Raw genomic sequence first — 12,511 nt, 5'->3', positions numbered from 1 at the left:
CACACAAATGCCACCATGTTCTATTATTTTGTTTTGTAACTAATGGCATTCCATTTGATTTCTGTAGCTTTCCTTATGCTTCTTTTTGTCCTTTTCTCCTTGTAATTGACAGAATTATTATTCACCTCCAGGTATGTGGACATACCTAGCCTAGGTAATTACCTGGTTCCTGCCAGAATGCTGACATTGTTAGAAGGAGGGGATATGCTTCTTGGGGGTATGCTTCTTGGGATTGAATGCTTTGAATGCTTTCACTTTTGATGTAACTGCATGGGAATTAGGGTCAAGGATTGATCCATCAGGATGCATTCCCTCCAGCCAGTTCCACCCTATTGCCCAAGGGATCCTGAGGATGATCTGTTACAACCATCCCACCTCAGAGTTCTAATGGTACCATACTGGCTAATGGTGGCACCATATTGGCTACTGGTGGGCATGGGGCATTGGGTGAGGGTTGAATAGGGGAAATTAGCTTAACATTTCACACAAGAATCTTCAGACTTTTCTGCTATCATTTCTCTCAGTAAAAGTTCATTTTGATGTATGATTTGTTTCAAGAGTCATGGTTTCCTGAGAAGATAACTGAGGCAGATCCTTACAATCAAGTTCTTCCCCTTCATGTGGCATGCAGGATAGAGGGTGAAGTTTTTTTAACAAAATAAAAAACTGGAGGTTAAAGAGAATCACAGATGATGAAATATTAGCCAGGAAAGTCTTGTTGCTTGACTGTTTTTCAACTCTCACAATTTATAGTGCAGCCCCCATTCTGTTAATCATCTGAGATATTATTATTATATGTGATATGATAACTGGTCTTGGAGGAACCTATTGTGTTCTTAATGGTCAAATATATTAATAAGGATACAGAAGTCAGTTTTATTTACATTTATTAGCTATGTTAACAAGCACATAGAAGTCAGTTTCATTTAGGCATACAAGTCTCTTGGGGGAAATAAAACAAAATTAATAAACATTCAGAATAGAAATATCTATGGCTGTAGATAGATGTTTCACTATATGAAAATTAGTGGGATAGCATTGATTTAGTGGTAAAGGCAGATTTGGAGAGCTTTCTGTGTAGACTTTAAAATGAATTAACTATATATTTAACATTGGTACCTTTTTAATGTAATAATTATGAAAAATAAAAAAGCAGTTATAATTTGCAGAAATTTGGACCAATTTGGATCATGATGCATGAACTGATCCCAAGCATTAGCATTGGCAAACTCATCTCATCATCTATCTGGATATGAAAATAGAAATGCATGGTAAAATCTGTTTTTATTTATCTGTTTTTAAACAAGTATTATTGTTGAATAAGTGCTAACATGGCTTTTGACATTGTTAAAAAAATGCTGAGATATCAGAGTAAAAAGTGCAATAGGTTATGTCTCATGTTCTGTCTAAACCCTACTATAAATACCTTGGTTTGTATTGAATGGGATAATGTATTTTCAAAACATTTTCAAACTTTTCAAAAGTTATGATTTATTCCTGATTGTTGGATAAGGGGATTTATTAATTTATTCTGCTGATATTTGAGCTCCTTTGATTGAATGTATTTAACAGTTATATAATTGCATGTTTATCACCAAGTGAATATCAAAATAGCAGTTACGTTGTAACAAGTTCTATAATTTTAGTAAGTAAGAGATATAGCAAATTATTTTTAAATTTATTGAGTAGATTTATATTCACTTTCTCCTAGAAGCACAAATCATCATTCTTGTAATCTTCCATTGTAATCTTCCATTGATGAAAATAGATCTAAACCAACTTTGTTGTACACCTAGCCAATGGTTTTGATCATTACATGGGATAACACAACTGAAAAGAAGCAAGTAGAAAAATTGTGAGGTTGGTATTGGTCCTGTAGTGCAGATCGGTAAAAATGGGAAACAGCATATTCTGATATCCCAATCCTACATCCCTGTTTTCCATGTTTTTTTGTTTATTCCACTAATGTTTTATGTTTCCTGATGTTTTCTATTCTGTCCACATATCAAAATGCCACCTCCAAATTTTACCTACCTGAATTTCCCTCCTTTCTTTCCTTGCAGTTTTATGCCTGCTTTGTCATAAATTAAAGATGGAGAACCGAACCACAGTGCCTTACTTTCTGCTTCTGGAATTCTCAAAAAATCGGCATCTGCAGCTTTTGCATTTCTTCATTTTCTTTGTGTTATATCTGACAACTGTAACAACAAATCTTCTCATCATATCTGCAGTTGCTTTTGACAATCGACTGCACAGCCCCATGTACTTCTTTCTTATGAATTTAGCTCTACAGGATATGGTCATTGTTTCAGTTATTGTCCCCAAATCCATGATAAATTCTCTCATGAACACCAGACACATCTCTTACTTTGGTTGTGTTACTCAATATTTTCTCTTTCTCTCTTTTGAAGCTTCTGATTTATTCCTCCTGACAGTTATGGCATATGATCGGTATGTTGCTATTTGCCATCCCCTGCACTATGAGTTGGTGATGAATTGGAAATACTGTACTGAGATAGTAATTGTAGTGTGGGTTTCAGGTATTCTGTATGGAATGTTTCATACCACTGGCACTTTCTCCATCCTTTTTTGTTCCAATGTGGTCAACCAATTCTTCTGTGATACTCCACAATTGCTAAAATTATCCTGCTCTGGATTAAATCTACTCGAGTTTGGATTTCTTGTGGCCAGTATCATTGCTGTAATAGGTTGTTTTACTTTTATAGTTATATCGTATGCAGTGATCTTTAGGGCAGTGTTAAGAATCTCTTCTGAAAAAGGAAGGCAAAAAGCCTTATCCACTTGTATTCCACATCTTACGGTAGTGATTATGTTAGTATTAAGTGGATGCTTTGCCTATCTGAGACCCTCTTCTAACACTGCATCTTATTTAGATATTGGATTGACTGTTCTGTATGCCCTCCTTCCACCAATGTTTAATCCAATCATCTATAGCATGAGAAATAAGTATATCAAATGTGTCCTTTCTAAACTGTGGAGGTTTTAATGAATTATTTTAACATTATTTTTATTTATATGTTTTTTCCATTCTTTCCCTTCTCCTAATAAAGTAATAAAGATAATAATGGATAGTTGGGATGGAGGCAAATTGAACCTCTCAAACAGGAGAACCATAGAGCTCGAGAATTTTGTATTTGCAAAAATCCTGCTTCTCTAATTACTGTTAATTTAGTTTGCCGCTGTTAAATATGGATGTTTGGGAGGAATGGGATTCCACAGGCTTGGAAAATATACTGGGGAAAATTACATTGTGGGTTTGATAATGATCCCTTGTGATGGAATGCTACTGATACTACAACTGTGTAATAACATTGGATCTTATTCTGAATTTGAAGAAAGGTCTGGTTTTTGAGATAGGGCAGTGAAGAAATTGGGATTATATTTTTAGAATATTAAAAACCATGCTATGTTTAAGTATGGCTTGTAAAAAAAGAACAAGAAAAAAATACCAGCAAGGATGAAATGAGGTTGCCCAGAGCCAAAATGAGGAACTAAATTTTCCTGAGGTCATCAAGAGTTCCAGGAAACCAAATCTATCCATCCTATAAAAGGAGACTTGCAATGATATCTTTTAACCCTTTTATGTATAAATCTGAGATTTTCATGTATGGTATATAGAATGTCACAGAATGACGGAAGGAACCCAAGGGAGCCAAGTTTGACTTAGTTTATACCTGTACAATTGGATTTTCCTGCCTTATTGCTATTTATAATGAAGTTCATTTTGTTAGATAGAGTCTAGTGTTCAAGTCTGTCAAGATCCTTTTGGACTTTGAGTCTATCTACTGGGGTGTTGGCTATTCCTGCCAGCTTGGTGTCACCTGCCAATTTGATGAGTTCTCCTTCTATTTTTTAATCTACATTATTTATGAAGATATTGAAGAGTACTAGGGTTAAAACTGAATCTTATGATGTGTCCTGATTTCTGGTGTGGTGCCTTAAGCATTACATGAAAGAAGTTTTTTGCTCATTTTAGCTTTTCCTTTTGAAGTGCTGTGGCAAAAGCAGACACTTAGCATAATGTGAAGCTGATACTATTTTCCATAAACCTTTTGCAAACACAATATGAAAAAGCAAAAAGTCAATTTCATAACACTTCATCTTACTTAAATTTTGGGTTGACTTCTGTACTCCCTTCTTTCACCCCTGTTCAATTCAATTGTCTACAGCATGAGAAACAAGAATATCAAATCTGTCCTTTCTAAATTGTGGGGATTTGAATTTTTTAAAAAACATTGTATTCTGTTTACCAGAGTTTTCCATTCACCTGTCTTACTCTTTATTCAGAGAAGTAAGAGAAAAGTTAGAAAGGAAAACACTTCTTTTATTCCTGGAGAAGGGTAGAACTCAAAAAGTCATTCAGCAAATATTCTGCATCACTAATTATTAATACACTTTGGGGGTGCCAAATGTGGATGCTTGGCAGTTTCTGGCATATCATAGGGTGACCCCCTGTGATTTTTGATGAAGTGAGTATTGGGGAGTAATGTCATTGTGGAAAAGAAGAAGAATGGAGAAGAAGATTTGGTTTTTTTTAATCTCCTTTTGCTTTCCTGTACAAAAAGGCTCCCCCCCCCTCATTGCTTTCAGATAATGTGGAAAATGAAACATTTATTTGCTTCAAATTTTAAATGATCAGTTGCTCACTCTTTTTGTTATTTTGTTCCTTTAAGTCAGCCTTAATTCGTGGCATCTGCCTTGACAAGTACCTGCATTTTTTCCTTGGTAAGGTTTCCGGAAATGGTTTGCATAGTTTCCTTCCTTGGACTGAAGGAGAGGGAGAGAGATGTGCCTTAAATCACCCATTTTGCTTTATTCCTACCACGTCACTGACTTCTGGTTTTAATCTTGATTCATTGAACTCTACATTAAACTGTTTTTCATGCATGCACACAAGAGCATTCTTTCTTTCCCTTAGAACTTCTTAGGGAAATGAAAAACAGGATTTCTCACAGGGCAGGATCAATAAGTTGGTACTAACTACCATAAAATTTTGAGAACCAACAGAAATGAAAAAGCAAGATATGTAATTCATATTCAAAATTGAAATAGAATATCATATAAGCTTTCAGAAACATTAATCTGATATAAATTGGAAAAGATAAGGCATGGTTTATTGTATAATACCTGAAAAAAAGGAATAGAAATAAATAGACATCAGGATGTCATCTTACTTGTGGATAGCATGTGAAAAGATATACCAAAAGCCTTATCCAGGTTCATGTTACCTATGCTACCATCTGTTCAATACTTTCTTTAAAAAATATTTCAGTTAAATGTATATAACATCTATATAAGTAAAGATTCACCTAATAATGGCTCAATACGAGCAGTGGTAACATCTAGGCAATATCAGTACCTTCCTTTGACAATGAGAGCTTTAAATTAAAAGGATATAAAATTTTATTCTATATTTATGACCAGTATTCAGTGGTGGGATTCAGCTAGTTTTTACCAGTTCAGGAGAACTGGTTGTTAAATTACCCCCACTTCCACCCCCTGGATCCAGCTTCAATCATGCTGCCAACTTAATTCCTCGTCCCTCTCACTTTTGCCCACAGACTGACCAACAATCCCTGCATACAGCTCTAACCCTCCCCACACTTCTCCCAATTCTTCACCTTCCTGCACAAGCTCTCAGGAGCATCAACTCCTTGTCTCTATGGTAACCCTCCCTCCTCATTCCTCGGAAACCTCACCTCTTAAATGAGCTGCACCAAGATGGCTAAAACAGTTGCAAGACCAATGTGCAGAAAAGCACCCTTGGAAATGGCCTTTTGGCAAAGAGTGAAAATTTAATAACCGGTTCACTCGGGGTCAGGATGGCAATTGCGGGAGGCTCATCCCACATGTGCAGTAGAACTGGGGGATGGGGATGGGCCACGCCTCTCACAACAGCCTGACCCTGGCAGAGGTGGATTGCTTCTGTTTCATCCCAGTTTGGCCAAACCGGTAGTGGAATTCAGGCCTGGATTGCAGAACCAGCAGTAACCCAGGCCTGCTATACCCCAAAACTGGTTCCCTCGCTGCTGCTGGGCCACCACCATTTTGGTTTTTAGTGACTGCACATGCACAGTTCACTATAAATTATTCTGCAAATGCACAAAGAACAATTTACATTGAACAGTGCACATGCACGCAGCACATGGGTTGCAAACCGGTAGTAAAACTGGCAGCAACCGACCTCTGGATCTTGGGCAAACTGGTTGTTAAAGTATTTGAATCCCACTGCCTGTATTGATGGCTCTTTTCTTGTTTATGTGCCTTATTTGTGTAACTTCCTGTTTATAGTATACTCTGCAGTTGTGGTTATTACTTAGTTCTGCTTCATTCAATAAACTCTTTCAACTTTTACTTAATTTGTGTGGGCATCACTTTGTAATCCATATACCTCATATTCATATTTTTGTATGGCATATAGAAATGAGCCCATATCCTTCAAGAGTCTTTTTAATGCCAGTTTCATCTGAGGATCTCCAAGACTCTTGGATGGGAACCAAAAGTCTAAAACGTTTGCAAATATGAAGAACTTTGAAACTATGTCAAGATTCCCCACCCCCTTTATTCAGTAAGTACAAGAGAAAAATGAGCAGGTTAGCTTTAAAGGACTCTAAACTTTTAGATTTTTCTTAATATGGAGAAATCCAAATGTGTCATTAAACTGATCCAAATACAACAGTCATTTTCACTGCCACTATTCTGCATCAAAGTTATAGAATATGATTACCCATTCGGAATTTAAGTATATGTTTCCTTTTGATGTAGGACAATCAAGAAACCAACTGCTGAAGTTTAACTGAAGTTATACTTTTATAATCTTGAAAGCCTGGCTGGGTTTTCCTTTCTCTCTTTTTTTTAAATAGTTTTAAATTTTATTTATAAACATGTAAAATACACACATACAAAACTTAGACATACACTACATTTACAAAATACAATACAAACAGGAGCTTCCTGTTCTTTCTAATAGCAATTGCCAATCAATATCACTCACCTTATATTGTTTCCCCTTCTATTATATTTCATTTGTATTTCACCATTTTTAACCCTCTTATCTTACTCCTCTGTCTGCTATATTGGCTGATTACCTCTAATAAGTTTAAACCACTTAGATACATATATATGAGTTAATTCTCCTTAACTACTATTTTTGGGCTTTGTTGTCTTCCTTTATTGATCCTTGTTTCTTTCTCCCATCCACCTATACCATTTATTCCATATCTGGTAGAATTCTGATTCTTCTTCTCCCTGGATTTCTTTTGTTAATTTGTCCATTTTGGCACAGTTCGTAACCTTTCTTATTATTTCATCTTAGCTTGGAATTAATTTGTTTTCCCATTTCTGGGCAAAGGCAATCCTTGCCACCATAATTATATGTAGTATTAAATACTGGATTTCTTTTTTGTATTTCACAGACATTATTCCTAATAAAAAAACTTCCAGTTTCCATTCTATTTTAACCCCTGCTATTGCCTCCAGCCAATTTTTGATCCTTTTCCAAAAAAATTTAGCCTCCTCACAGGTCCACCATAAATGGTAATATGTTCCATGTATTGATTTGCATTTACAATATTTTGGGGAGGTATTTGTTAAGATTTTAGCTAAACTTATTGGTGCCAGGTGCCATCTGTAAAACATTTTGTACTGGTTTTCCTTGTATGCAAGGAAAAATCCAAAATTTTTCCCATTTGTTTAATTCAATATTATAGCTAAAGTTCTGCACCCATCTTATCATTTGTTCTTTCACAATTTCCTCTTCCATTTTATACTTCAGGAGGAATTTATATATTCTCCCTCTCATCTTTCTATCTGAGCTTTGAATAATTTTATCCAATTCAGGTGGTTCTGTTTTGATGTCATATATTTTAGTATCATTATTGTGTTTAGTTTTGATTTGCAAGTAGATTAGCCAGTCAACTTTCTTGTTTTGTTCTGTCAATTCTTTTGGGATTAGCGATATTATTGCATCTGTCCATGATTCAGGTATCTTGGCTTTTCCTAAAACTTCATTAAACATTTTCACTCCTAGTTCTTCCAATATTATTTTGTTATATTTGTATAACTCCACTGGTATTCTGTCTGGTCCCGGGGTTTTATTATTTTTCTGGGTTTTCAGGACTAATTCTACTTCGGCTAATGTTATTGGCCTGTTTATCGCCTCCCTTTGTTCTTTTGAGATTGGGGTTATCTTTTCTGTGTTTAAATGTTTTATCTTGATTTCCTCCATACTATCTTACATGTATAGTTTTGCGAATTATTTATGAATGATAAGCTTCTTTTCTTCCACTTTATATTGAATTCCTCCCTCATCATCTTTTAGTTGGTATATCATCTTTTTTTCTCTTTCATTCTTCAATCTGTATGCCAGCCATCGTCCAGGTTTATTGGCTTGTTCAAAGTAATTCTGTCTGGCTGCTTTAATTTTCTGTGCTAAACCCTTTTGTGTTATTACGTCGATCTTATGTTTTATCATCTCTCTTTTTTTCTTTTTAATTTTATTCTTTGGATCTTTCTGTAGATCTTCTTCGGCTTCCCTAAGTTCTTTTTGCATATATTCTTGTTGCTCTTTTTGTTTTCTAGTTTTTCTCTCCATGTAGGCAATCGTAAGGCCTCTTGTATATGCTTTCATAGTATCCCAGAGATTTTCAATTGAGGTGTCTTTTTTTTATTTATTCTAAAGAATAGTTTTAATTCTTTCTCCAGCATTTGAGTGTATTCTATTTCATTTATAATATTTGAATTCATCATCCATCTTTTTCTTCTTCTTTGAACTTTCCATCTTAATTTTATTGCATTATGATCTGCCCATTCATTTGCTTCTATTTCAATTTCGTCTAATTGATTACATAGACCAGATGAGATCCAAGCCATGTCAATTCTTGATAGGAACTGATGGGGATTCGAATAAAAGGTATATTGCTTTCTTGTTTTGTGCCTTTCTTGCCAAATATCATGTAGTTTATATTCCATTGCCATCTCAAAAAATGATTTGGGTAATGTACTTTTTTTGTTTTATTTTTCTTTTTGCTTTCATAGTCCACTTTTTTTATCCACTATTGAATTATAATCCCCAATTAAGTAAATGTTTTCATATTCTAATTTGTTTATTTTGTGTAATTTCCTATAAAAATCCTCTTGTTTCTGATTTGGTGCATTTAAGACTATTAATAGTCTTTTCAGTTGTCTCTAATTCAATCATTAGCATCCTCCCTTCTTCATCAGAGTAGACTTTTTTGGAGTTTATTTTTTCCTTTATATAGGTTGTTATCCCTCATTTTTTTTATCTGCCAGTGCTGTATATAATTTCCCTAGATTTTTGTTTTCCAGTAAGTTCCTATGTTCCCTTTTAATATGTATGTTCCCTTTTAATATGCACTTCCTGTATACATGTTATATCTACCTTCAGTTTCTTAAGTTTATTAAACATCTGTGCTCTTTTTTTGGTGCATGCAATCCATTCAAGTTTATCAAAATAATTGTTATTTCCTGGTCCATCTTTAGATGGGGTGTTTTTTGTTGCTTCTTGTTTGTATCTGTTTTCCCTCTCGCACCTTCCCTTTCTGCTCTCTCTCTTTTTTGCCTCTGTTCTTCTCTCCTGTTTCTTTCCTTGTCTTCTGATGTTTCTTCCTCTTGACTTCCACTGTCTAGTTCCTCTTTACTTCCTTGTTTTTCTTCCCCTTTGCAGTATTCTTCATAGAATTTTTGCACTTCATCTATATTCTCTATCTTATATCTTTTTTCTTGCCAAGATACCATTACCCCTTCTGGTACCAACCATCTGTACATTATTCTGTTTTTATTTAACTGATTTGTTAAAAATTGGTATTGCCTACATTGTTCCCGAATTCTCCGTGGGATCTGTTTAAGCATGATCAACTCTTTTCCCTGTAATGTAATTGTCCCTTCTTTGGGTTTTTTTTGTATACTTCATCTCTCGTGTTTTTTAGCAAATCTTCTGTGCACTTCTCTCAGGAGCCTATGTCTTCTGGCATAATTAGTATGCACACAATTAGCTTCATCGATGTCCTCTCTCAACTCTTGTTCTTTTCTCCGTAAAATTTTGATAAAGATTTCAATCATTATATCTTTCCGGTCTTCCTCCTTCTCTTCCAGTATGTTTTGGAATCTTAGGTAGAATGCAGCTCTTTCATTTTCAAGTCAGATTATTGATAGCTCTAATTCTTTATTAACTTGTCTATATTCCAGCTCCATTTTTTCCATCTTCTGATCTGTTTGTTCTAATTTTGTTTCGATGTTCTGGATTTTCTGTTCATTGATTGCTGAAGCATTCTGTATCCTTTCAATTTTGTCATCCACATTTTTGATAGTTCCTTTCAATTCTCCCATTTCATTTTTCATTTCTTCATGATTCCTCCTTGTCTCTTCATGATTTGTAGTTGTCACTTCTTGGCTTTTCGTCAATGTCTCTTGTATCATATGGAGCAACAATTGCATAATCTGCATTGTTGGTGCTGGTCCCATTGTTCCTGCCATTGTTCCACCTTTCTCCAGCCCCAATGTGCTCTCAATTGATCTTTGATTTGAGAAGGGGGGTGTTGTTGAAATCATATTGGGTGTAGTTCTTTTCACTAACTTTACTGAAGTTGCCATTTTTATCCCCCTATTTATCCTTGCCCACAATTGCATATAAATTCTACTTTACTTCTACTTCATCAGCAATATTAATGGTATAAATAATTGTATATCTCAATATTTAACAATAATTAACCTTCCTTAATATCAAATTTCAATATCTAAACATTCCTATGTATTATTCTATTCTGTTTTTGATCCTTAATTAATATATATCATAGATTTATATATCACACTGTTATCTTATACAAATCGATATCTCTCAATTGTGTGTGTGTGTGTGTGTATGTGTGTGTGTATATATATATATATATATGTATATGTATATGTATATGTATATGTATATGTATATGTATATGTATATGTATATGTATATGTATATGTATATGTATATGTATATGTATATGTATATGTATATGTATATGTATATGTATATGTATATGTATATGTATATGTATATGTATATGTATATGTATATGTATATGTATATGTATATGTATATGTATATGTATATGTATATGTATATGTATGTATGTATATATATGCATGCCCCCCGTGCGCGCATGCACCCCCCCCCCATCTATATATAAGCTTATGCCACCATTGGTTTTCTTGCATCAGACTTCATGGTTCAAATTTATAATCCACTAGGTGTCATCCTCTCCTCAGTATCACTGTTAGTGTCAGTCAGTTAATACAACAATTCCAGCAGAAAATGGAAGTAAAGGGGATGAGTAGAAATGCCCTCTAATCGTTCCAAAACAGTCCTCTCTCTACTCTCTCTGGCACTGTTCCAAGTTCCGAGGCAAATAAATACCAAATTCTTGTAAGTTCAACTATTCTTTGGGAAAAACAAAACAGTAGAAGGAAGAGCAAAAAGAAAAAAAAGTCAACTACCAACCTGACTGTTAAACAATCCTTTCTGTGCCTTCCAAATCTTCTTGGCAGTTACTATGTTCTACTCCTGTTGTCCATGCCGGGTTTTCATTCTCACTGTGGCCAATTCCTTCAAGTTATTCAGGCTATCAATTCCAACTCAGTGTCTATGCTTTCACTTCTTTTCGTCAAAATTCTGAACTGCAAAAACAGTCTCCTTCCCAGTGCCTCTTTTTTCCAGCTCTCTCTCTCTGCCAATTTCGCGTTGTCCTCTTCTTTGGGTTGTCAGTAATAGTAACAGATGTCTCAATTTCAACTGCTTTCTCTCTCTGCTTCTTTCTTATGCAGTCACCATCGCTCCGGTCCTAACCAAATGGCAGGATATATCCTCCACCATTTAGTGGGTTTTTCCTACCCGCTGGGGTATTTGCCTTATTGCCCCAGCATCTTCAGAGTTTCTCCCTTAATCTGCTGGTCCCTTCAGGATTCACAGCGCTCAGAAATGAGCCCAAACAAAGAAGTTAGAGTTAGAGGTTAGTAGAGCTCCCGTTCCTCCACTCCAAGCACGATGATGTCACCACAGGAAGTGCTTCATTCAAGTTATTCACGCTTTCAATTCCAACTCAGCGTCACAGCTCTCACTACTTTTTGCAAAAATCTGAACTGCAAAAACATTCTCTGTCCCAGAGCCTCTTTCTTTCCAGCTGACCCTCTCTGCCAATTTTGCATTGTCCTCCTTTTTTTGGGTTGTCAATAATAATAACAGATGTCTCAATTTCAACTGCTTTCTCTCTCTGCTTCCTTCTTATGCAGTCACCATTGCTCCGGTCCTGACCAGGTGGCAGGATAGATCCTCGTCTGTTTAGTGGGTTTCTCCTACCTACTGGAGGATTTGCCTTATCACCCCAGTGTCTTCAGAGTTTCCCCCTTCATCTGCAGGTCCCTTCAGGATCCCCAGCGCTCAGAAATGAACTCAAATGAAGAAGTTAGAGTTAGAGGTTTCGAGAACTCCTTTTCCTCA

The 12,511-nt window shown here is 35.4% G+C and overlaps 1 protein-coding gene across 1 annotated transcript; it reads left to right on the top strand.

Annotated features, from left to right (window-relative positions):
- The first annotated feature begins 2,092 nt into the window (after positions 1-2,092).
- LOC148046193 (olfactory receptor 14A16-like) lies at positions 2,093-3,007 on the top strand. Its single transcript, XM_087711932.1, has one exon. It carries the CDS (start codon positions 2,093-2,095, stop codon positions 3,005-3,007), a length of 915 nt encoding a protein of 304 aa, XP_087568058.1.
- Positions 3,008-12,511: the final 9,504 nt, after the last annotated feature.

The sequence above is a fragment of the Thamnophis sirtalis genome, unplaced genomic scaffold (genome assembly GCF_051295495.1).
Source record: "Thamnophis sirtalis isolate CommonGarterSnake01/CBP01778 unplaced genomic scaffold, rThaSir2_p1.2 scaffold_4, whole genome shotgun sequence".
Classification (NCBI taxonomy): Eukaryota; Metazoa; Chordata; class Lepidosauria; order Squamata; family Natricidae; genus Thamnophis; species Thamnophis sirtalis.
The sequence above is the reverse complement of the archived record's forward strand: the minus strand, read 5'-3'. Positions and strand labels throughout refer to the sequence as shown.

What these genes read in the sequence shown, in the direction of transcription:
- LOC148046193 (XM_087711932.1), top strand. Translation starts at nt 2,093, where the DNA reads ATGGAGAACCGAACCACAGTGCCTTACTTTCTGCTTCTGGAATTCTCA.